The sequence below is a fragment of the Vanessa cardui genome, chromosome 20, assembly GCF_905220365.1.
Source record: "Vanessa cardui chromosome 20, ilVanCard2.1, whole genome shotgun sequence".
NCBI lineage: Eukaryota > Metazoa > Arthropoda > Insecta > Lepidoptera > Nymphalidae > Vanessa > Vanessa cardui.
The window spans coordinates 593,891-619,821 of NC_061142.1; the positions used below are offsets into that span (position 1 = coordinate 593,891).

Genomic DNA, 25,931 nt, shown 5'->3' on the forward strand with positions numbered 1-25,931 from the left:
ACTGGTCGAACATCGCCCAGACCGTCGATTAACTCCTTTAAATTTAAATTGTGATACCTGGCAATAAAAATATGCCAGCAAAAAAAATAATAAGATATAAGCCCAAGGGCACAACAAGTCTGTGGAGATACAAATATATATATATATATATATATAAAATATATACGTTATGAAGATCATACGTAATTCCACCAAAATAGTTTTATTTTACACTTATATGGACCAAAGCTTGAGGTTATTCGTGATTGTTTAAAGCCTAAAACTCTAAATCAAATCTGAAAGTTTTTGAGTTTTACTCAAAAACTTAAAATTTCTCTGATAAGGAATTAATAACGAAAGTCATAAGCACTGCTTGTTGTAATGAACCATTAGTTAAGTACATGATTAACATTTATAAACGTAAGAAAAATATGTAAACAATTTTTTATAATATTGTTTTGTATGTTACTAAAAATATAATCGTCTGGTTCTAATTAGTTACATTAAGAAGAAGATTTTCATAAAAAAAAATGCATTCACGCACGTTCGTGTTTTGGCCGCTGTTTTTATGACATGAGCGCCGAGCGCAGGCCGCAGTGAATGAAAGTGGACTCCCTCGTTCTCGTTACTTGACTCTCGAGCTAGTGCGTTTCCATTTTATCACGAGAATTTTGGATACAATTTATTTCGTTCTTTTAAGATTGCCTAATTCTGAAAAAATAAGTGGACTTATATGATAATTGATTATCGCTGTTGTACGAAAAGAAGATGAAAATGGAGGTAGTTGCATTTATAATTTATATTTATTGCATCTAACATAAAAACATATTTCACATTATTCTGATGAGAAAATGTCTTGCATTATACTTATACTGATCTTTATCATCAATGAGGAAATAGACGCATTTAATTTGACGCGGTTCGCTTTTTTTCGATTTTTCTTTCAAGCACAAGCTACTTTTTATTCTGCCCACAAAAAAACTACAGAAATCAATCATACAATGACTTGACCACGAGAAAAGTCTCAAATAGCAGTTTATGTTTTTTAACGTTTGAATGATATCACACGGCCAATGGAATCAGACTGGTATGACATCATTCATTATACCGTCCTCACTCGTTCTGTGTCGAAGTTACTTCGACGTCGCGTCGCGCCCACCGATGACGTGCGATAATCGTCTCTTTACTACTTAAAATAAGCGTTTATTATAACTTTCGTTGATAGATTCACCTGCTGTGCACTTGCTAGTCACAAACTTACGTCGTAGCGAGTGTTTTTTTTTAAATATCTAGTCTATATATCGTACGAAACATAGTGAAGTTAAGTGTTTTTTATTCCGTTTATAGAGGATTGTGTCAACTGGTATTTGAAGGTTTGAGGACATGATATTTCATAAAATTTAAGCAATTATTTATTTTATATAACATTGTTAATGTGCATACTAATAGTGACTAAAATATTCCGTATTATAATTTCGTTTCTTTAATTAAGTGGGAATGGCATTGTTTTTATAGAAGGGGCATAAAAACAAGTTTATTATACAATTGAGTGTCGATTAAATTCAATGAATATTTCACATTGTAAACAGTTTTGTACCAGCTAATAATAAGATCGTATTTTAAAGAACATTTCATTGAAATGTGTTTTGTAATCTAGGTTTATGAATCTTTTATTACGAAATAATTTTATTATTTTTTTATAATAAATCTTAATATTTGTTATTGTTGGCTAAATTCGATATTATTGTTGTAATGAATTCCGGTTTTTTAAACCTTGGTCGCACCGCGTAATAAACAAAGCAGAACGTATCCGATTACTCATCGACTCAAAACATATGATTACGAATTACCTATTTGCCTGATTTTTTTAAATATTGTTTGATTGAAATGTCTGAAATTGGAAACTTTTTAAATTCATTTTTATATTTGCCGTTGACCTTGTCTGTTGACTTGGGTTAAAAACATATGATCTGTAAAGTCAGTGCTTATTATATATTTATACAAAATGTTTGCCTTGGACTTAGCAATTAATACACAAACATGCTCAAATTTTGGGTAGAAAGAGCCTTGATGAGCCGATAGATAAAATGCTACCTTAGAATTGTGGGTACAATTCCCGGCAAATGACGATTTTATAATATATTGCGTACTTGAATAATATTTTGCTATTAGTGTATTCACCAATCCGCATTGCAGCAGCATGATGGAATACGCTCCAATCCTTATCTTTAAAAATAAATCTTAGGCCATCAGTGCGATGTTAGTTTACTTTTAAGGTCGTTTGGCGTTATAAGTACTTACCTAGTTGGAAGTGTCTCTAAAATTAGGATTAACTATTATAAATATATATTTATTTATTATTACAGATTAAAAATGGAAGATTTAAATTCTGGCAAAGGTATTCAAGTGTTAGTGCCCGGTCCTGATCACACGTTCACACTCAACGAGGAGGCCTTGGAGAAGCTCCTGCTCAGAGACGACATCAAAGACTGTCCAGTCGTAATCATCTCGGTCGCCGGCGCCTTCCGCAAGGGGAAATCGTTCCTTCTTAGCTTTTTCTTACGTTACATGCACAACAAGGTTCGTCTATTTAAATTATGTTTTTAAGCTATTATTATCATTATAGCATAAGTATTACTTAGATGGCCAGCGGAGTGGCGGATTAAGGATTAAAGATGGTAGCTTTTAGTAAACAAAACACTACGCTGGAAAAACACGTAATTTTTTTTAAATAGAATGATTATTTATATATTGTCACCGATGAACTTTTCTTTTTTGTATTCATATATTATGTAACAAATATGTGCAATTTAAGTATCTTAATTAATAGAGCAACGTCGCTTTGTTGGCGGGCGTTAATAACAGCACCACAATTTCATATTATCGCAGTTATTATTGTTCACATCTTGTTTTTGTTCAATAGGATGCTTAAATTAATAAATTATTATTATTATGAAATAAATTATTATTATTAAAAAAAAACTCAAATGCTTTTGCATAGCTAAATATCCCGAGTAAGACGTGCTCGGACCTAAAATTGAAGTCGAACTAATAAACCATTATTGATCTCTGCTGTCAAAACATGCTCAGCGTCTGTTCGAAACTTATTACTTTTTACTCAACGCAGTGGTCTAGCTGACTGGCACAATTTATCTGCTACTTTTGTTATTAAAAAAATCACAATAATTTCGTTAAATAAATAAGTAAATGATTATAGATTATTTGCTTTTGGATGATGTTGAAAATATATCTCTTTAATAGGATTGCGATACATTTTGGAATCTTTTAGCTATTGTCTTATGTCTCAAGGTTGACCTTATAAAATAATCATTTCGTAAGTTTGTGTTAACATATGTAAGTTTATTTTTTACAGTACAATTTAAGTGATGGCGGCGCAAAGTGGCTGGGCGACGCGGATGAACCCTTGCATGGTTTCAGCTGGCGCGGCGGCTCCGAGCGGCACACCACGGGCCTGTTGCTTTGGTCACAACCATTTATTGCGACACTGGAGAATGGAGAAAAGGTACAATCTCTACCGGGAAACCGTAAAATACAAACTAAAAATACTTATCATTGTTTTGGTCAAAAATCTGTAGTTTAGAGTGAGCCAGTGTAACTACAGGCACAAGGGACATAACGTCTTAGTTCCCAAGGTTGGTGAGACATGACGATATAAGGAATAGTAAATATTTCTTACAGAGTCATTGTCTATGGGTGATGGTGACCACTTACCATCGTGGCCCTTATGCTCGTCCGTCAACCTATACCAAAAAAAAAGTTCTAAAATAGTATTTTTTTATGCCGAAATTAATCACGTGTATCTAATATAATTAATATCCTATAAAAATAAAGAGTATGTCCCCTTTTTATTATGGTCTTTCCAGGTTGTAATTTATTTGATGGACACGCAAGGCACCTTCGACAGCGAGTCAACGGTTAAGGATAATGCGACGGTCTTCGCTCTTTCAACCATGCTGTCCTCCGTCCAGATATACAACCTCTCACAGAACTTAGAAGAGGACGACTTACAGCACTTACAGGTAAACCCGGAGAAAGTTATATGTAGGATTCCTAATAATAACAGTTCGGTTGCCGAAATCCATGTTTGTATATTCAGAAATTTATAAGTATGCAGTTGAATTGATTGCTCCGCTACCCCTCTTGGGTAAGAACCAATGTAATTTCCAGTTGTTGTAACTAAGTTACATAGGTTATCTATGTTTTCTGATCGTAAAACGAGCACGGATAACAGCGCAAAATATTTCCCAGCTGTTCACAGACTACGGCCGGTTGGCGCTGGAGACCAGCAGTGGCAAACCATTCCAGCGGCTGCAGCTGCTGGTACGAGACTGGAGTTTCCCGTACGACCATCCCTACGGTGAAAAGGGCGGTCAACAGCTGCTGGAAAAACGACTTGCGGTGAGATTTTAAAACGGCTTAACACATCCACCAATACAACTTCCATCCGCATTTTTTAAGATTTCGCCAAACATTACCATCATAGTTGAATGTTTGACATTTCTAAGTAAATATATTTCTTTTTATATGGCCGAATATTTGAACTCAAATAATAATATTAAATTAATATTGAATTCAGATACGCGAAGAGCAACACCATGAGTTGCAGTCGCTGAGGCATCACATCGCCAGCTGCTTCGAGGAGCTCAAGTGCTTCCTGATGCCGCACCCCGGCCTGACCGTCGCAACTAACCCAAATTTCAAAGGGAACCTTGCTGGTACGTCATCAGACATTTGATCTTTATTTAAATACATTTTTTTGGACATAGCGAAGACTTTCGATCGCGTGTGGCACAAAGCGCTTCTTTCGAAGCTCCCTTCCCTTCCCTTGGCTTCCCGGGAAATTATGCAATTGGATAACCAGCTTTTTAGCAGATCGGAGCATCAAGGTCGTTGTCGACGGTGTATGCTCTGACATAAAATTCGTCAATGGTAGTGTTCCTCAAGGCTGCGTTCTATCACCCACTCTGTTTCTTCTGCATGGCAATGATTTGTTGCAAGTAAGTAACATTCACTGCTATGCAGATGACAGTACTGTAGACACCTCATTCACCGGCCGAGTTAATATTTTTCGGGAAAACGTCGAAGAGAACCGGAACCAACTTGTGTCTGATATCGAGACTACATGAAACAAAGTCTCGGAATGGGGCCGACTAAACCTAGTCCATTACAACCCCAATACACACAAGTTTGCGCGTTTTTATCGTATCTCCTCTATTTGAGAACATTTCGCCAAGTAGATAGCCGCCAAGTATTCCGATACTAGCATCGGCGTCGATGTTTCGAACTGCGTTCAGTTCCGCGGTCAATTGGAAGGCAAAGCCAAAAATGGGCATTAAAAAATCTCGGTGTGCTCAGCAAGGCAAGACAGTATTTTACGTCGGCCCATCGCCTAAAACTATTACAAGGTACAAATTCGGCCCCACATGGTATACTGCTCTCACCTCTGGGCGGGTTCTCCCCAGTACCAGCTCCTTCCATTTCACCGGCTTTGCTTAGAAATGTTGAATCACTCTGCACCTTCTACCGATTTTTTCACGGAGAATGATCTGAGGAATTGTTCTGATTAATCCCTGCTGCCAAATTTCACCTTCGGACATCTTGTCAAAATTCGACATTCCACTCCCACCATCGTGATGTCCGAAAATCTATGACAGCGCGATTTTTAAGACATTTTTTTACCTTGCACAACCACTTTGTGCATGGTTCCACAAAGCTGGTGCTTTCGCCTGCGGTTTTTCCGAACCGATGCGATTTGGGAACCTTCAAAAAAAGAGCGTACTCCTTCTTTAAAGGCCGGCAACGTACTTGCAAGTCCCCGGTGTTACAGATATCCATGGGCGGTGGTAATCACTTTCCATCGGGTAAGCCTCCTGCACGTTAGCCCGGTATAGCATAAAAAAAAGACGTCGATTGTACATGATTTTTGGTGTGTCCTTTTCTTTTTTGTTTGTAAGTTGCATTGATTTTAAGTGTCGTTACAGACATAAGTGAAGAGTTCAAGCAGGCTCTCAAAGAATTCATACCCATGCTGGTCGCTCCCGAAAACCTCATCGTTAAGAAGATCGCCGGACAGAAGGTTAAAGCGAAGGACCTCCTGCTCTACTTAAAGTCCTACATGAATATTTTCAGCGGATCCGACTTGCCAGAACCGAAAACCATTCTGGAGGTACGCTTGAGGAACATAGCTACTTTGTCTTTGAAAATTATTGATGAGAATACTTTTTAATAATTATTTTTTGTTGTTTTAATAATCTATGGTTATTTATAGGCGACGGCGGAAGCGAACAACCTGTCCGCTGTAGCCGAAGCGAAGGAGGTGTACGAGACGCTGATGGAGGAGGCGGCCGGCGGCGCGAAGCCCTACTTGCAGCCGGCGCAGCTGCAGCAGGAGCACCGCCGCGCGCGCGACAAGGCGCTGCACGCCTTCCGCGCCAAGAAGAAGATGGGCGGCGACGCGCTCAGCGACGCCTACGCCGGGAAGCTCACCAAGGTCGGGCTCGCTATTACGCACTCTCTTTGTATACATTTGTGCCCAGTTTGTCTGTATTATTAATTCATTCATTGGTGTATCTCTATGAGAATCTTAATGTGTGAGGTTTTGTATTGCAAATGTTGTAAAATAAATAACGATGACTGACTGATGACTGATTGTGGCTCTTCTGTTTCATATTTGTTAATTAATCTCTTAACTGTGATGAGGGCAAACTTTAGCGTATAACTTACTTACTTGCGAGCTATAGCTCCTGCAGCGAATGTCCCCTAAAATGGGAAGTCTCCAATTGATAAGATACGATTAAGGGAACCTTAGTTCGCAAGGGAGATAATACTATCAACGGCCACCCGCGCCCGCTCGCAGGAGCTGGAGGAGCAGTACGAGCAGTACCGGCTGCGCAACGACGACAAGAACGTGCTGCGGCGCGCGGGCACGGCGCTCGTGCTGCTGGCGCTGGCGCTGGCCGCGTGGCTGCTGGCGGCCGCGGCGAACACGCTGGGCCTCGCCGCGCTGCACTCGCTGGCCGCCGCGCTCGCCTGCGCCGCCGTGGCCGCGCTGCTGCTGTGGGCCTACTCCCGGGTGACCGGCAGCTTCGCCGAGCTGGCGCAGATGTTGGACGAGAAGACGGCCATCGTTAGTATTACATGCGTACATCGAATCATTTATTAAACGTCTATCCCCTCAGTCCCAGTGTCAAATGGGTAGACAGAAGTTTGACACCAACAACCAACAACAGCCTGTATATTCCCACTGCTGGGCTAAAGGCCTCCTCTCCCTTTAAGGAGAAGGCTTGGAACATATTCCACCACGCTATTCCAATGCGGGTTGGTGGAATACACATGTGGCAGAATTTCTATGAAATTTGTCACATGCAGGTTTCTTCACGATGTTTTCCTTCACCGCTGAGCACGAGATGAATTATAAAGACAAATTAAGCACATGAATCAGCGGTGCTTGCCTGGGTTTGAACCCGCAATCATCGGTTAAGATGCACGCGTTCTAACCACTGGGCCATCTATGCTCGAAGTCGAAGTCTGACACGCCTCAAGATATATTGAGCACAGAGCCAAGAGCATTTTCATAAATTTCTAACTTGGAACTGGTCCTATTGAGTTAACAAATACTGGTTGGACCCGCAATTTCCTTTAAATCTAAAATCAAAAGCTCTAGAGCGAGACATATTATGAGAATAGTGCAATGATTTACTGCGATCGGATACCGTCCCTCCCCCCCTTTAGTACATTCTTTAAACTCAATTGGAGGGAATGTGAATTAGGGTCAAACTAAATATATAATATAGCATAATTATTGAACGTTAACTTTAGTATATCTATGTATGCTACTGCTCTCACATGGTGCTAACAAATGCTCATCCTGTGTCCAGGTCATGCAGATGTTCGGCGGCGCGGTGGCGCGGCAGGCGGCGTCGGCGGCGCTCAGCTACGCCGCAGATAAAAAGCAAACGTAGCAACGCCGCTGTTTATTTATTTTTTATTTACACTTGAAAAGTTATATTTTTGTTACAATAATTAAGAATATCAATAACAATTGCCAATTTTTACTAAAATAGTTTTACTTATTGATATATAAATAGATTTATAAAATAGAGGATAAAAGTGAAACCTCAACAAACATAAACAATTAACAATCTATCACCCTTATCCTTGTGATATCGGTGTGATGTAATTGTACGGACGCTCGTGGTGTTCTAAATTCAAAAAATACTTGAAAAAATTAACAACGAATAATATTTTTTCTGGCTCAGTTTAGTTAAGCAAAGGACATGCAAGTAAAGTTGTGGACTAATGTAGGCAGACAGACCATAAAGAAAAATTTTATCTTTAAAATCAACGAAAAAAAATTTTTTTTTAAACCTACTGAATTGGGCAACCTCTGATTTGCTCTTAGTAATGAACATTGTATATCGTGACGACAAATAGACAGCTAGATAAGGCCGTAAAGTGGAGAAAAAAGGGTTGTGTGTTTTAGCAATTTACCAAATTGTTAATGAAAAAAATTATGTTTGAAGAACTGGGATAATATAACTATTTAAAAAATATATATATTCCTAATAGAAATCACAGATTTTCATCGATGTTATAAGAATCTGAGATCTTTAAAAGACGGGTAGCAAGTTAGCATTCGTTCATTCGCTATACAAAGTTTATTATTAGGGACGCTGATCTTTGATCAGTGACACTTGACCTATACTAAAAACTAATGTAACATACATCTACTTTTATATGACTATGTAATTTTGAAAGATCTTATTCTTGTATAGTATATGTATAATGAAAAGTTGATCACTTTGATATCACAAAACAATGTGTCAAAATATTTTATAAATAACCTAGAATGTAAATACTTATGTAATATAATATATTATTATATACTGTGACTTTGTTGGAGTTAGTTTTAATCAAATCAGAAAATATTGATATCGTTTTATGTATAGAGTTTATTTTTATAGCTTGGTAAAATGTGTGAATAACTGAAATTATTTATATATCTAGATTGAATGTCGCGCTACTTAACTAGTAGGTATAGTAGGACACAACTTAGATGTAGCTTCGGCAAGTTCAATAAAACCGATTACTGCCGATTTATACTAGCAATAGAAATAGCTCCCTATCGCGCCATTCGACGCTATAGATTCTCGCGTCAGTTCAATCGACGAAAGATAGCAAGTGCATGAAAATCGACGTGTCAAATTGACGAATATATTAGATCATGTGATATTACAAGGACGTTTGTGTAAAGATCATATTCACATAAGAAATAACTATTGATAATTTGGGATGGCGTACTTAATTCGGATGTGACCGGTTTTACGAATTCTGCCGATGCTACATCTAAGTTGTGTCGTACTATATGTATGTTTTTAGTGGTTAATTGTTCGACGAAATATCTATACATATAAATAATCAAAGGCTATAAATATTATTATTTAATTGTATCTCATTCACAGGAACTTATTCCTTATTGTGTTAAGAATAAGAGGTACATTTGTAAATATGCTGCTGTGATTTTACTGTTTGTACATTGACAATATTCAAATAATATTTATATTTGACATTTTGATAATAAATATTTTTCTAAATTTTCTCCTTTCAATTTGCTTTGCCTGTGCTTAGTTCTTTAAATATTTATAGTATGTTAAGAGGTATTTTCTCACTGCATAAATAATTTCACAACTTAGTGATGTGCATTTCAAAAATGCGCTATCGAAAAAAACTCGAGTACGTCAAATATATTTGATATATTGAAAAAAAATCCCGCTAACTTTACTTCGCCAGTTTACGTATATATTAAAAAGCATTTTGATCAATGAATGTATTATTAAAACTATTTTTTTATTAAAAAGTAGGTAATGACGATATAATACGAAGACTATATCACTAGATGTCATAAGCCCTGTAAGTGCGAGTGAGCGCGCAATATGCTTCGCTTCGTTCACACTTTATCAAAGTGTTACATATAAAGCTCTTTAAAACTATTATTCATGCCAGTTAAATTACTTTGCGATATTGCTTTTATTGCACATACATCCGATTATCTGAGCGCGGAAATCTAATTTACATTAAAATATCTCACACATTACAAATCATTTTGTTCTATTTAATACAATTTTAATTAATTTTATATTTGTTATATTCAACAGCTTTAATAAAATTAGATTACGTATACAGCTATAATTTGGTAGTAAGGGTTTAAGGCCGCCTGGATAGGTTTCACTACATGCATTTGCAGGTACATAGGTTTCACTACATATTTGATATTTTACTGTATCAAACAGCAATAGATAAAATTGTTGTGTTCCGATTATAAGGGTGAGTGAACCAGTGTTATTTAGATTAGCGCATTGGTGATGTAAGAAATGGATAGTATTTATTCCAGTGGAAATGTCTGTGGGCTGTATTGAGCAATTAGTTATTTGGCGGGCGATTTTCTGCTTACTTCTTTAATAAAAAAGCGATATGTATGATACGATACGATATGATGAAAAAAAGCAAATCGTATACATCTTAAAGCAAAGCGTTACAACGTCTGATTTCGCAAACGTTATATTTGTCGTGAAATAAAACAAAACGTATATAAAATTAAATAACTTTATTTAAATAATTGATTTAAAATTAATTTATTTTCACCAAATTTAACTCGTACCCAAACCGACTATAACGTTTACGAGGAAGTGACGTAACGTTATCGAAAGAAAACATGAGCAATTATAATTTTATTCCAATATATACATTTTTAAAACGAATATATAGCTTATTATTTTGATAGATGTAGAATATAGTATAGATCGGTCACCCTTACGAAGGCTTATGGCACTAAATATACAAGGCGTAAGAGAAAAGTACAAAAGGAAATTATTTAAGGACAGCTGTTTACAAGTTTCGTAGACGGTTTAACAAAATTTAGATTTTAACAAGAAAATACTTTATATATTTTTCGCAAAGTTTTTGGGTTACGAAAATATATAGATTATTTTTATAATTCAACACTATTTTTAATCTATTAATTCAAAGAGTGTATGTACATTTAATGTGCAAGTTCGAATTATTTCATTGTCAACAAAAAAAAAAAAGAAGATTATCTATAAATACAGATAATTAATACCCTAATATTAATTATGGAGGCAATGGCATTTTGAGCAAAAATGAAGTAAGCAATTAAAAAGGTTGATACTATAACGATTTAAAATATAACAATTATATAAATAACAATGATAATAAGCCCTTCAAGCCGAAAGCACAAACTGTAATGCTAAAAATGATTACAAGCGGAATCGAACCCCTGTACTTAAAACATATAAAAATAATCACAACTACAAAGTAATATAACTGTTTTTCATGATATTTGTCTATGTTGTGCAGAATATTATTAATTTAACGTCAAAATAAACATTTTTTTTTAAAGTTATTTTAAGGAAAAATCTTATGCCATGTAAAGTTTGTCAGTCTCGGGGTAAACACTTGGTGTTTTGTATTTTCGATGCAATTAAAATCAGACGTCTCTTTAAAACATTGTGTAATCTTTTTATACTCTGATCAATATGTCTTAAATAAATCAATGTAAAATTATAAATTCCTGTATTTAGAACATAGTTAAAGGCGAACAGAAACAAACGGCTTTTAAATTATTCCGAGTCTAGTGAACAAACAACGAAATAAACTCTGAATTTTACAACATAATAGTATTCAAAAAATATTTTGTTCCCGCTGTGACGTTGGATTACAATTTAAAAACATTTACTTGAAATTGGCACATTCAGGAATAACGTTACTAAGTCCATTCCACGAAACGAGCTCCCAAGGGAATCGGCCTCGTTCGCTCATTGGTTGATACGAGTGACCTTCATGAGCTAAATCATTTCATTGGTGATTAGCATCTCTAATCTCACATATCGACCAATGAGGTTCAAGCATTTTATTGCCCAAGGATTCGACTCGTGGAATAAGCTATACACAATGATATATGTTTGAAACAGTATTTACAAAATCCAACCATATCTTAACAATACGATACTTATTTCAAACAATAGTTTTATACAATCATAATTACATTTTAAGTACGCTTTCAACAGTTATAGTGCAGCTTAACGAGTGATTATAAGTCTTGATCTGATTATTGTTGAACCATGATTTGTAAACTCATAATTTGTGCAACTTATCAACATTTAAGAGTGTTTATCTTACATCGGTTTTACACTTTATATATTATATATATATATTAATGATTCAAAGTCTGCCGTCACAAAGATTTAATCTATGTATTTAGTTGTATTGCTTTATTAATCTAAGAGATATTATTTAAAATAAACGTCATTTACTTATTTAAAAATAAGATGAAGTTAATGAAAATCGAGTGAGAACTGTTAAATTCGTTACATTTATACTGAGACATATAAAACCAAGATATCGTGCATGGCCATGCAAGAGTCTCCTGCAGGCTTCTATTCAAGTTTGACTCTGTCCGAAGTCAATGAACATGCTTAAGTTAAGTTTTTACACATTGAGCGCTCCTTATTAGATTAATCAAGCAATAATAATTAACCTATTACGATACTATAACTAATAATATAATTTGTCTATGACTGTACATGGACCTATTGAAAATGCTCCCCACCTACACCGTCAACATTCCTTTACCATAAAATTTATGAAAACCAACCACTAAGCTACGTAAAACGATTAAAAATTAAACTTGTCACTTTTAAAACTCACTAAGATTTGAATTCGTCCATCGAGCCACACGCGACGCGACCGACCACGGACACACACTGCTTGGACTCCTCAAAGCCACCGGATGATATGTATGACACGATGCCCACAGCGGAGACATGATAACGAATAAGCTCTTAAAGATTCCTCTAGCCTGATAACAGTTTTATTGCTACTTTTGAGCTTAAATCCATTGAAAAGTACCTGAGACGTCTCACTTGTCTAGAACTATGCTGAGTAATTAATCTATTATAACAAGTTAGAGTAATGTACATCAGTGAGATATATTTCCTGGCCCAGATCCTCATGCTATGTGTTTCACAAGTATTGCTCGTAGTACGAAGAGAATCGACTCCACTCCAGTCGATCTCGGTGAAGTGACTGGGCTCGGTACGTGCATCCCTGTAGTGAGACCTTAGATGTCTCATATAACACTCATAAGTGAGGCCAATAGTTGGTCGTTTCCAATCTAATTGCACTCTCTCGTTGATTCTGTTAAGTGTGTGGGTCTGCGTGCAATGGTCTTCAGCTAGACATCTACAGTAATCGCGGCGATGCACGCAGGTCTCGGGAAGCAGCCCACAGCGCGGTTCCGATCGCGAGCGGTGTGGGCTGTTGTCAAAGTTGCAGTTACGAGCATGACTAGTAGCGTTCCTCTGCAGCTGCCACGCGGGGTCCGCGGGGCGCGGGGCGGGGCGCGGGGCGCGGCGCGGCGGGTGCGGGCATCACAAGTGCTTGTGCTTGCCGTTGGCGCTGGGCGTGGGCGTGGGCGTGGGCGGGCCCAGCGCGCGCTCGGCCGCCACGGCCGCCGCGTGCTCCATGCCCTTCTCCAGCCCCGCCTGGTACACGGGCTTCATCACCTGCGGCAGACAATTTAACGCATATAAGTACAATGCAGAAGAATTAAACCACTAAAAGATTATCTGATTTATTTCATTAGCGAGACAGTACTATGTCCAAAAGTACGTGCACTAAGTGGTCATTAAATAAAGATGTATGCGATTTGTTTTAAGGAGTTAAAAATTAAAGCTTACATTTTCCCAGAGCCAATTCGCCGATTCATCTATTGTTATACCGAACTCTCTCATTTCGCCGCTGTACCTGAAATTCCAAACGAAACAACGATTACATAAACGAAAGGCGACAGGGAGCTCGTTACTCTCGTGTAGTGTAATATAACAAGGTGGTGTCACCTGATGTACGCCCAGAGCGCCAGCGTGAGCAGCGCGACGCCCATGGTGAGGTTGCAGAGGTTGGCGAGCGGGTAGAGGCCGACGAGGCCCAGCACGCCGCTGAGCACGTAGAACACGAGCGCGACCGCGAACAGCACGGAGGGCGTGCGCGCCGCCTTGAAGATGTTCTTGCTCTCGTTGTGCGCGCGGAACTGCTGGAACTGGTCGTCGAGGTCCTGCAGCAGCTGGTCGCAGTAGGAGCGGCTGAAGTCGTCGCCGCCCATCTTGCGCTTGGCGCGGAAGGCTAGCAGCGCCTTGTCGCGCACGCGCGCGTGCTCGGCCTCCAGCAGCGCGGCCTGCAGGTAGGGCCGCGCCCCGCCGCACACCTCCTCCATCAGCGACGTGTACACCTCGCGCGCCTCCGCCACCGCCGTCAGGTTGTTGGCCTCGGCCGTGGCCTGCGAAGCGCCGCCGCGTTAGGTGCGCCGTGGGGGCCGCGGGGGCCGTGGGGGCCGTGGGGGGGGGGGGTACTCACGACCAGCATGCTCTTGGGCTCGGGCAGCTCGTTGCCGCGGTAGATGTTCATGTAGCACTTGAAGTAGTGCAGCAGGTCCTTGGCGCGCACGCGCTGGCCGTTGATGAGCTTGGGCACGAGGTTGTGCGGCGCCAGCAGCATGGGCACGAGCTGCTGCAGCGCGCGCTTGAACTCCGGCTCGATGTCTGCACCGGTTGTTGGTAACACATTACTCACACATTGTGTAGCGAGAGAAAACTATGGCGTAGGTAGGCCAGTACGTGGTCACCACCGCCCATTACCTTCGGCAATGTAAGAAACCACCTCGAGAACAAAGATGTTATGTCAATTGTGCCTGTAGTTACACTAGCTCACTCCCTTCGATTCAGAACATAGCTATACTATGTTTTGATATTTGGCGAAAGAATATCTTACAATTCGTGGTACCTAGAAGGGCTTGCACAGATTTTTACCTCCAAGTTAACTATAATTACGACACATATCGAAGAAAATTTATGATACGCACGAGAGTATGGAATATGGAATAATATTTATTGGATTAAATATAATTTAATAAGGTATATCGTAAAAGTCTACTCAAAATTTCGAAAGAAGTTTAAGTTGAGGGTAGTGGATACCGCACCGTCCATGAGTTTTTTTTTATGTGATAGGTGGCAAACGAGCAGGAGGCTCACCTGATGGAAAGTGATTACCCCCGCCCATGGACATCTGCAACACCAGAGGGATTGCAAGTGCGTTCCCGGCCTTTAAGGAAGGAGTACGCTTTTTTCTTGAAACGTATCGGTTCGAAAAAAACCGCCGGCGAAAGCTGGTTCCACAAAGTGGTTGCCAGAAAGTATGGAGAGAGAGTCACCTGTGAGCCGGCCATCGAAATCGGGGCTGGTGGCCACGCGCAGGCCGGGGTGCGGCATCAGGAAGCAGGCGATCTCCGCGAAGCACGACGTGATGTGCTTGCGCAGCGACTGCAGCTCCGGGTGCTGCTTGTCCGACACCTGGGCCGGGACGACAACCACAACGTTATAGGTTATATCTTGTCTAGCAAAGTCCACAGGGATTTCTCATTCGTAAAAGTTAAACAAAGAATTAAGACAAGACTTTCAAAATAAAAATCGTAAAATTGATTTTTATTTTGAAAGTCTTGTCGACATAGAAATCATCTTTATACGATTGGCAGCTTCGGAAAAGCAAGCCTGGGTAGGTTTACCACTCATACCATATATTTTGTAATAATAAAGGTTTACCACTCATACCATATATTTTGTAATAATAAAAGTTTACCACTCATACCATATATTTTAATTTCTATGTTCCAGTTTTAAGGGTGAGTTAGGGAGACGAGTTAGGATCAAAGCGGCGCAAAAATCTATGGGCGGTAGTAATCACTTACCATCAAGTGGGATATTTTCTCGTCCACCTACCCATAGTATAAAATATACCCCAAACTACCTTGAGTCGTCGCTGCAGGATGTTCTGTCCGCCCTGCGCGCCGTAGGGCGCCTCGTAGGGGAAGCTCCAGTCGCGGACCACGAACTGCAGGCGCTGGAAGGGCGTGCGCCCGCCGTCCTCCAGCGCCAGCCGCCCGTACTCCGTGAACAGCTGCCGAGCAAACCATCATAATCAGAAATGAAAATATACTTTTTCCAAGCACTTATGATTGAATAATTACTTTTTACCAGCATGAAAATCAACCTTGTGTCCATTGCAATGGTAGGACGAGTTAAGGTAAATAAATTGGGAGGTAGGGTGTTTTGCAAGTGATCAATAAATCAAAACATACTTTATTCAATTCAAGCTCGGTAGCTTGCCACGGTAGAATTTTATAGTATGGTTTGAATGGTGACTGAGAAAAGCCTTGAGCATGGATGTGGACGGACATAGAGGTAGGGGACAACCAAGGAAACGATGGATGGATTGTGTGAAAGAGGATATGGTTAGAAAGAATGTTACTTGTGATATAACGTCTGACAGAGAAGTATGGAAGGAGAAGACATGCTGCGCCGACCCCATATAATATTGGGATAAGGGCAGGAGGATGATGGTTGGAAGGGTGAGTGCGCCAGTTTTACAACAGGCTCATGTATGTGTCATCTTAGTTCCCAAAGCTAGTAGCCCATTAGCGTTGCAAGGGATATTTCTTACAATGCCAATGTCTACGGTTATGGGGATGTATTCACATACCAGTTGACACATTTGCAATACTAACATAAGTAATGTATAACAATGAGAAACAACAACAACAACAGCCTGTAAATTCCCACTGCTGGGCTAAAGGCCTCCTCTCCCTTTGAGGAGAAGGTTTGGAACATATTCCACCACGCTGTTCTAATGCGGGTTGGTAAAATACACATGTGACACAATTTCTATGAAATTTTAAAACAATGAGAAAATGAGGCCTTGAATTGACATAGTAATTGGTTTAGATCGTCAACAAGCGTCACCTGCAGATGCTGCAAGTCGTCCTCCTGTATGTTCTGCGAGAGGTTGTATATCTGCACGGAGGACAGCATGGTGGACAGCGCGAACACGGTGGCGCAGTCGCGCACCGTCGACTCGCTGTCGAACGCGCCCTGCGTGTCCAGCAGGATGATCGCCACCTGCGGGAGGCGACCGACATTACATCCAACTACCGCGACCATGTGACGTCACCAACATGACGTAACATCAGTTCCGCCGCTTAAACGGATAGGCGACGTGTCCGCTACTCAATTCAATGTATTGAGTAAGGAGTTTTCATGCATCGTCATTAATCATCCCACAAAAACTCAGAAGTAACGTGACATTTCCTTGTCCGACACAGTGGTATCGTAGGGACTTAATTCGCCACTGGATCGAATTTCTGGCCGTAACCAATCATATTATAGTTCCTCGATCGTTATCAATCATCAATGAAACTCTATAGCATTTGACCGCAATACAAAGAAAGAAAGAAACAAGATATATCTTACTCTTTCATTTCAACAAACAATCGATAAATCTTGTTTAAATCTAGAGCCGAATTGTAAAAATAATATATCTTGTCTACCTTTTCACCGTCTTCGAGCGTCGCTTTGAATATCTCAGACCACATGAGGATGCCGGTGGTGTCCCGCTCGGACCCTCCCCTCCAGCTGAACCCTGAAAGCGGCTCGTCTTCGTTGCCCAGCCACTCGCCTCCACCGCCTCCCGCACCATACTGGGGAATTGATAAGATTTTGTTTCAGTTCTTTAGAAAGTGTTTATTAATTTTCGATAAGGATTTTTTTTGGAACATTATTAATATCACTTTTAACATATACTAAACCAAAGTAGAGTCATCTAAATATGCCGGTAATCCGGTTTTCACGAGTCAACAGACCGATATATATTGTAATCCTGAATGTTTGTGATGAAAATTAATTTATGATTAATTATTATAACACTTTCGAGCTGAGATGGCCCAGTGGTTACAACGCGTTCATAACCAATGACTGTAGATTCAAACCTAGACAAACACCACTAAATCAGTAAACTGAGTCAGAAATTTCATATATTTTTGGAAAGAAAAACTTCGAGAGGAAACCTGCATGTGACTAATTTCAACGAAATTCTGCCACAGATGTGCCACTACCATCAACCCGCATTGGAGCAACGTGGTGAAATACGCTCCAAACATCATCCTTAAAGCGAGAAGAGGCCTTAGCCTAGCAGCGGGTATTTACAGACTATTAATGTAATACAAAACTTCCCCGCGTGTGTGTGTAAATGTTGTAGGGGTACAAATAGTGCTTAGTATGTATTTTGTGTTTGGTATAAATGTTAGCGCGACACCTCTGAAAACTCACTCGCTTACCAACTGTAGCGAAAAATAAACGTGTCAACTAAGAAGTTTCGCATATTATTTCTACATACCGTAACTATCACCATAAAGGATTACTCTAATATGTGTTACAAACCTTATGGTGCATGTATCGCAGGAAAAAGTCGAGCAGGAAAGACTTCCCTTTGCGGAAAGCGCCCGCGACCGAGATGACCACGGCGGACCTGTCCTTGATGTCGTCCTGCAGCAGCAGTTCTTCGAGCGCGTCCTCGTCGAGTACGAACGAGTGCTCCGGGCCCGTGTTCACGACCTGCACGCCGTGGGGACCGCTGCGCGGCGCCGGCGCCGGTTTCTCTGTTACTGTTACACAAACAAATTTGAAACCATTTTATTTTTCATACACAACATCCATTACTGAAACTAATTATACTTAAATTAAAATATATATACTCAGTAATTATTTACATATCATAATCATATAAAATTTTCATCTTCATTTTTGAAACAGATTACGAAAAAAAAAATTACGCTGATCGCAATCCATACATTCCTGATCTAACAATCTTAACTTTTGTTTTGAACCAAACAAACTAAAGGATTCAATAACTGAACTACTTACAGCTGTTTTTATAAATTAATCAAAACGAATTTTAATGGCTGAACAGGCACTGGATAAACTTTTACGACTGTCTAAAATTTGTAAAGAATTTTTGTTAGGAATCAGGAATTCAAAATGGCTGCTAACGCTACGACACATATTTTGAATTTAGAACACTAAGCCTTAACTGTCAATAGCATTTCTGAACTTAATTTTAGGAATCGAAAGTCTAATACAACTCGGATATTCATACAATTACTTCATCCAACCATCTGTACATAATTATATAATTACAGATACAATAAGAGCAAACAATATGAACACGAATAGATTACTCAATACTGATATTTTCGCACGACACTTAACGGTGAGAAAAAGACATTTCAATAGAAAACATAAAAAAATATATATAAGTATAGTTAAAAAATATTTTCTTTAATTTGACTACAATTGAATGAATGAATGAAATGAACTATGTGTACATTAACGATCGCAAGCAACAATTTGTTATTGAATTCAGGTCGATTACTATGGTGCGTGTACAGTAATGCTTTAAAGTGTTAACGATTGCTAAAACACTTTGAACGCGAATGTAAGGCCGCCGCTCGATAACTACGAGCGAAGATATCAATAAAATAATATTGATGTTACAATTTTAAGTACTTTTTTTTAATTTTTAAATCTTAATTTGAAAGAGTAAGAAACAAAAATCCTAATACTGAGTAGACTTAAACCAATTAAATATCGTGTATTGTATTTACTAGCGACCGGCCCCGGCTTCGCAAAGATGCAATACTGATACTAAATATACTAAAAAAAATTGTTTATTTACGACATCACATTAGAAATTTCTAAAATAATCAGTATTTCATTACTATTTTGTCCATGTACTGTATAGTACTTACAAATACTTCTCTCGAGTCACTCTATCTATTAAAAAAAAAAACGCATCAAGAAGTACATTGTTATCTTGACACACTCGGGATATGTCGGGATAGATCGGGATGTTCGAGCACATAATCCCGATCTTACTATGACTATGAGTGTATACTATGCTTCGATAAACAGGAAGCAGATTAAGCTTTAATAACCAGTAAACGTCACATAGACATTGCAACATATATATAATCTCTCTGTTTAGATGTTCTGACGTGATTAACAAACATCCATCCTTTGAAACTTTTGCATTTATAATATTAATATGATTATGTTTCCGTCGTGTAAGCGATATGAAACACTAACATAAACACAGTCAGTAGCCAGATTCATAACATATATTAATCAGTATGTTGCTATCATGCATCATCTAAAGCTGATGTTGTATCTGTTAACAGAATCAAGTGCAGCAAAAGTGGGCAATAATTATCACATACCACAAAAGCTTACAGCCTCTAGATTACTTTTACACAGCTGATCATTGGGGTAGACAGCTTCAACCCCTACGTTTATTAACTTAGTTTTCATTTGGAAAGTGACTGAACCAATTCAGTAACAGATATTTATAAGCGATACACGAGTAGTATGTTATTCCCCAGGAATGTATAAACATTGACGATCAAATAATTTTCTGTGTTTCTTTTAGTAACGAATGTAGTGCTGTAGTCACCTAGGTGGTAAGTGCAAGTATCAGCTCGTCTTGGTAGGTAACATCATTATACATTAATTAGTATTATTGTGATCCGGTTTGAATGGTGAGAGTGTCAGTGTATGTACAAGCACAAGGGACATAATATATTAATTAAAAATTTTAGATTTAAGAAAGATTATTTATTATTAAGATTTAAGATTTTCACTTGGTGGTACAGCTATCTGCAAGTCAGCCTGAGTAGGTACCACCCACTTATCAGACATTCTACCACTAACAACAATACGCAGTATTGTTGTGTTCTGGTTTGAAGGGTGAGTGAGCCTGTGTAACTACAGGCACAAGGGACATAGCATCTTAGTTCCCAAGGTTAGTGGCGCATTGACGATGTAAGGAATAGTAAGTATTTCTTACAGCGTCATTGTCTATGGGTGATGATGACCACTTACCATCAAGTGGCTCATATGCTCGTCCGTCAATCTATTCCATAAAAAAAAATTAAAAAAATTAAGGAATGCCGATAGTTATAAAAAAAAACCTATGGTATGGTAATATTCATTGGTTCCTATTACAAAAAAAAGACATTAAGTAAGCTAATAATACGAAGAATGGGAGTAAAAGGCTGCGTTGATATAGTACGCTCGGAATGAGATCGTACTAATTAGGGTTGCTGAGGATTCCTCTTCCGCTTCCTCATAATGCAAAAGTTCCGCAATATTTTGGGTTCCTCAACCGATACCGCTTCCTCATAAATAAAAATTAAAAATCCTCTTCCGCTATCGCTTCCTCAAAATTTAAGAGCAATTTATGAGGAATCTGGAGCTGTAGTAGAAACATTCTGCCCCATAGCCACCGCTTCCACGTTTACCAATAGAGGAGAGGTGCGTGTTACTAAAGCTACTATTAAATAACGACATTAAAAAAACTAATTAATATGCATGAACACAGTCTTTTATGGTGGAAAAATGATCCGAAATATTTGGGAGCTTTAGGGCAACACCTATCTTCTCCTCCTCTCCTCTCCCAGCGAACGACGTTTTAGCAGTGTTGGATTAGTACGAGTATATAATGAGCTAAGAAACCGGTTGTCAGGGGAAACAGCGTCCAAATTATTTTTTACAAAAAAAACCTCCCTATAATTAATTTTGATTATTTATTAGTATTCAATTCCTTTATTTTGATTAATAAAATATTTGATTTAAGTAATTAATAAATATATAAAGACTGCACTTTTTTTAGTGTATGTATGTATGTTATGTACAGACAGGACAACGGCTTTTCGGTTGGGTCCGCTAGTATTTATATTTTCCTATCTTCCTAATCCGCCCTCTCTGCCGCTTCCTCATACGCATCCTCTTATTCGAAAAATATCCTCATCCTCATCCGCATCCTCTAAATTTGCGTTCTAAAAATCCTCTTCCTCCTCCTCTTCCTCATAATCACTTCCTCAACAACCCTAGTACTAATGTACCCAACCAGACTGCGTAATTTGAGAGCTAAAATCCTTTGAGGTGCCGAACGCGCCGCCAACCGAGTCATTGGCTAATGCCATTAGTGATCTCGTTAGCAAATTAACGCATTAAAAGCTACATCCTTAGAATTGAGATGAAGAAGAAGAACAATCACCGTTTTGTGTAATCACAACGATCAAATATTTATGACATAAGTATTAATATATTCCAGTAGAGGACAAATAATATTTATTATATATGTATAAACATTGCATGAGCGCTTTTATTAGTAATAACTCACTTTACCTAATGAATAACACGTGGTTAAACACTGGGTTCAAAAATATTATCGCTTTCTATAGCTCGATGATGCAGTGGACGATCACCCTAAACCTAATATTAACGAACGACTTTCCTACTCACGTACACTCGATTTGTTTATTGAATCTAATGTAATTTTCTCAATAAATTGACTCGAGTCTTTTTAATAAACCAAAAATTTTCTAAAAAAAATTAATGATTTCGACCTCCGTGGTCGAGTGGTGTGTACACCAGTTTTCATGGGTACGTCACTCCGAGATCCTGGGTTCGATTCCCGGCTGAGTCGATGTAGATTATCATTAGTTTTCTATGTTGTCTTGGGTCTGGGTGTTTTTGGGTCTGTCTGGGATCAGAGTAATGTATGTGATGTTGTCTCATATATATTTATATTTAATTATTCGATTAAAATCGTTACAATGGATTTAAAACGCCACGTATGTATATAACAATTCGCAATTGCTTATGTATTGAAAAAAAATCGATACTAGATTCGATATTACAAATGCGAAAGTAACTAATCTCTGCCTGTCGCTCTCACGGTCACACCACAAAACTGAATTGGATAGATTTTTTATGAAGCAAGCTCGAACCTCAAGGACGAACACAGGCCTAGTATATATACTACAATACTTTTTTACACAACAAACAAACTCTAAAACACGAATGATATAGTAAAGTAAAGTAAAGTAAAGTAACAGCCTGTAAATTTCCCACCGCTGAGATTAGGCCTCCTCTTCCATTAGAGGAGAGGGTTTGGAACATATTCCACCACGCTGTTCCAATGCGGGTTGGTTGTGCATTCCATGTGGCAGAATTTCAATGAAATTAGACTCATGCAGGTTTCCTCACGATGTTTTCCTTCACCGCCGAGCACGAGATGAATTATAAACACAAATTAAGCACATACATATAGTGGTGCTTGCCTGGGTTTGAACCCGAAATCATCGGTTAAAATGCACGTGTTCTAACCACTGGGCCATCTCGGCTCACGAATGATATATCGGGGGTCAACTACTAAATTAATACTAGTTGACTTCCAGGCAGGATATATGACATGCATATTTATTTTTAAATGTTGAAAAAGAGTAACTGCTGACTTTTCTTGCCGGTTCTTCTCAGTAGAATCTACTTTACAAAACGGTGATAACGAAACAATTACGATTCAAAAGTGCTACCCTGGCCTACCTGAATAAAGTATATTTTGATTTTAAACTTTAATATAAAAATATATCAAAATTGAATTTAAAAATATAAAATAATTATCGATAATACTTTTCTCAGTCGAGTCAAACATTAGTTTACTCTGTACGCTCAAACCACTAAATCGATTTAGATGAAACTTTAAAGATATAAAAAGTCCAGAGGACAGACATCGGCTACTATTTTTTACATTCATACCATCATATGGGGTTTAGTAAATAGTGATATGGTGATTACATATATAATTAAAATACGGTTTGGTAGTACTTGTTAGTTACGCAAAAAGCCTATAAATATATTTTATTTAAAGACTATTTCCTGAGATTTATACGCATAGTACGAATAGCAATAAATCAATAGTATTCGATTATTTAATATCGATCAGCGATAAACTCAATGATTCCGAAATAAAACGCAGAAATAGATGCGAAGGTCAAGACGTGCCCGGCGCGCTACAACTAGTACGAATTGTAAATAATTCACCGTTTCTAACAACACAACGTATACACAATTTATTTGTGTATTTATATATACATATATTAGAGTTAACACTTTAGGTATTGTAACTAAATTTATATTGAATTAGAAAGTTAGAATCTTTTTTAGTTATATTGTGAAAGGGTAACATTTGTTTGTTTGTATTAGGAAGTTATCTCCCGAACTAATAATCCAATTATTTTTTTAGTTGAGAAAGCTACATTATTCATAATTATATTTTAAAGATAAATGATTTGACGACCTCCATGGTCGAGTACTGTGTACACCGGTTTTCATGGGTACGCCACTCCGAGGTCCCAGGTTCGATTCCCGGCCGAATCGAAGTAGAAAATTCATTAGTTTTCTATGTTGTCTTGGGTCTGGGTAATAGTACCGTCGTTTCTTCTGATTTTCCATAACACAAGTGCTCAAGCAACTTACATTGGGATCAGAGTAATGTATGTGATGTTGTCCAATATTTTTTTATTTATTCTTAAATGATTTTCTTTATAAATAAATTGCACCCGAGCGAAGTCCGGCGTGTCGCTAGTATGTTTAGGAGAACATAAAATTAATCCTTGTCACGTCAATTACAGTCGTTATCGAGTGAAAGCGAGAAGGGCAGCTGTTATATTATGTGATTTTTCAACCGACTTCCAAAAGGAGGAGGTTATCAATTCGTCTGTATTTTTTTTTTTTTTTTTTTTTTTTTTATGTTTGTTACCTCATAACTTTTCACTGGGTGGACCGATTTTGATATTTTTTTTTTGTTTGAAAGGTAGTACTTCCCGTGGGGTCCCATTTTTTTTTATTTTTTTTTCCGATGATGGTATCCATGTGAAAACGACATAAGTCTTAAATTTGCATTATGTATATGCGCGACAAATAGGTGAATAACTGAAAGTCACGTTAACCAATTTTAATAATTCTTTTTTTATTATAAAATATATACTTCAAGGGTAATTTGGTGAAAGTTTGGTAAGGTTCTGAGCACAGGATCCATGACAAAGTAACGGAACGGAAGGGAACGGAACAATTCTGAGGAGCACGTTAGCGATACTCGGTCGAATCTTTTATTTATAGGTTATTTGGATATTTGAGTCACCTTCCGTAATGTGGTTATGTTTATGTAATTATCATAGTCGAATATTATAATCAACTAGCTACCCACCCCGGCTTCGCACGGGTGCAATACTGATACTAAATATACTACAGAATTTGTTTATATACGACATCACATCGCAAACTTCTAAAATTATCAGTGTTTCTTTACTATATTGTTCATGTATTACATACACAAACCTTCCCCTTGAATCACACTATCTTTTAAAAAAACCGCATCAAAATCCGTTGCGTAGATTTAAAGATATAGGGACAGAGAAAGCGACTTTGTTTTATACTATGTAGTGATGGAACTTCTATATGGCTCGCAGTTAGGGTGCGATATGGGGCAGAATTTCTTACTATCTTTAATCAAATTTTGTGTATGTGATGTGATGTCATATGATGTACGAAATATAGTTGGTCTTTTTCAAAGTTTTTTTGCTGAGTTCGATTACAGCTCTTTCGAGGGATCCCTGTAGTTTACGCCGCGTGACGTATTAAATCCGCATTTTCGAAAGTCTATTTTTGCTTTATTCGCAAGTTTCCTTTGAAATTGTCCTCGAAGTAGTTTCTGACTCATATAAACGGAACGCTTAATCTATCCATATTAAAAAAAATTAGTTAGTCAACATCAGCTTCACTTAAAATCAAAAAATAAATAAAATTTTAACAAAAAGAAAAACCGACTTCAAACAAAACACTATTTTAAAACAAATGAATATGCACGAAAAAGTAATAAAAATAATTGCGTATTCAACATATTTTTTAGAGTCTTCCTAAGTTAAATGAAATGAAAAATATTAGACTACTTAAAAGTCGATTAACGATTATATCATGTAGTTATAATTATTGTTATATTTGGAGTCGGTGTCAGCCAATAAAACCCTACAGTATATCTATCAAAAAACAATACGAGAATACTTTAACAAATATGTTTTTACAAATTACCTTTTACACAATAATATACTGGATCAATCAAGGGGCTCGTATCGC

The 25,931-nt window shown here is 38.0% G+C and overlaps 2 protein-coding genes across 5 annotated transcripts in view; one reads left to right on the forward strand and one right to left on the reverse strand.

The window, feature by feature from the left end:
* Positions 1 to 1,093: 1,093 nt before the first annotated feature.
* LOC124538530 (atlastin-like) lies at positions 1,094 to 8,361 on the forward strand. The gene is made up of 10 exons (XM_047115617.1): positions 1,094 to 1,352; positions 2,346 to 2,559; positions 3,353 to 3,502; positions 3,864 to 4,019; positions 4,249 to 4,398; positions 4,577 to 4,715; positions 5,982 to 6,166; positions 6,269 to 6,490; positions 6,857 to 7,126; positions 7,878 to 8,361. Exons 2-10 carry the CDS (start codon positions 2,353 to 2,355, stop codon positions 7,959 to 7,961), a joined length of 1,563 nt encoding a protein of 520 aa, XP_046971573.1. The 5' UTR covers positions 1,094 to 1,352; positions 2,346 to 2,352; the 3' UTR covers positions 7,962 to 8,361.
* A 2,225-nt stretch (positions 8,362 to 10,586) lies between these two features.
* LOC124538194 (atlastin) overlaps positions 10,587 to 25,931 on the reverse strand; it is a 38,505-nt gene continuing 23,160 nt past the window's right edge. For all 4 annotated transcript variants that reach the window (XM_047115162.1, XM_047115163.1, XM_047115160.1 and 1 more), the window contains 9 exons: positions 18,339 to 18,562; positions 17,450 to 17,599; positions 16,866 to 17,021; positions 15,874 to 16,023; positions 15,281 to 15,419; positions 14,428 to 14,612; positions 13,914 to 14,350; positions 13,755 to 13,821; positions 10,587 to 13,580 (listed from right to left, as the gene is read on the reverse strand). In XM_047115162.1, the coding sequence (XP_046971118.1) occupies positions 13,446 to 13,580; positions 13,755 to 13,821; positions 13,914 to 14,350; positions 14,428 to 14,612; positions 15,281 to 15,419; positions 15,874 to 16,023; positions 16,866 to 17,021; positions 17,450 to 17,599; positions 18,339 to 18,562 (1,643 nt within the window). In that variant the 3' untranslated portion in view covers positions 10,587 to 13,445. The remainder of the gene's footprint in view (positions 13,581 to 13,754; positions 13,822 to 13,913; positions 14,351 to 14,427; positions 14,613 to 15,280; positions 15,420 to 15,873; positions 16,024 to 16,865; positions 17,022 to 17,449; positions 17,600 to 18,338; positions 18,563 to 25,931) is intronic.

Bases quoted from the DNA above. Each gene is read 5' to 3' on its own strand.
- LOC124538530 (XM_047115617.1), top strand. From the start codon at position 2,353: ATGGAAGATTTAAATTCTGGCAAAGGTATTCAAGTGTTAGTGCCCGGT. The intron at 3,503-3,863 runs GTACAATCTCTA...TGGTCTTTCCAG, and splicing joins CACTGGAGAATGGAGAAAAG to GTTGTAATTTATTTGATGGA. The intron at 4,020-4,248 runs GTAAACCCGGAG...AATATTTCCCAG, and splicing joins ACGACTTACAGCACTTACAG to CTGTTCACAGACTACGGCCG.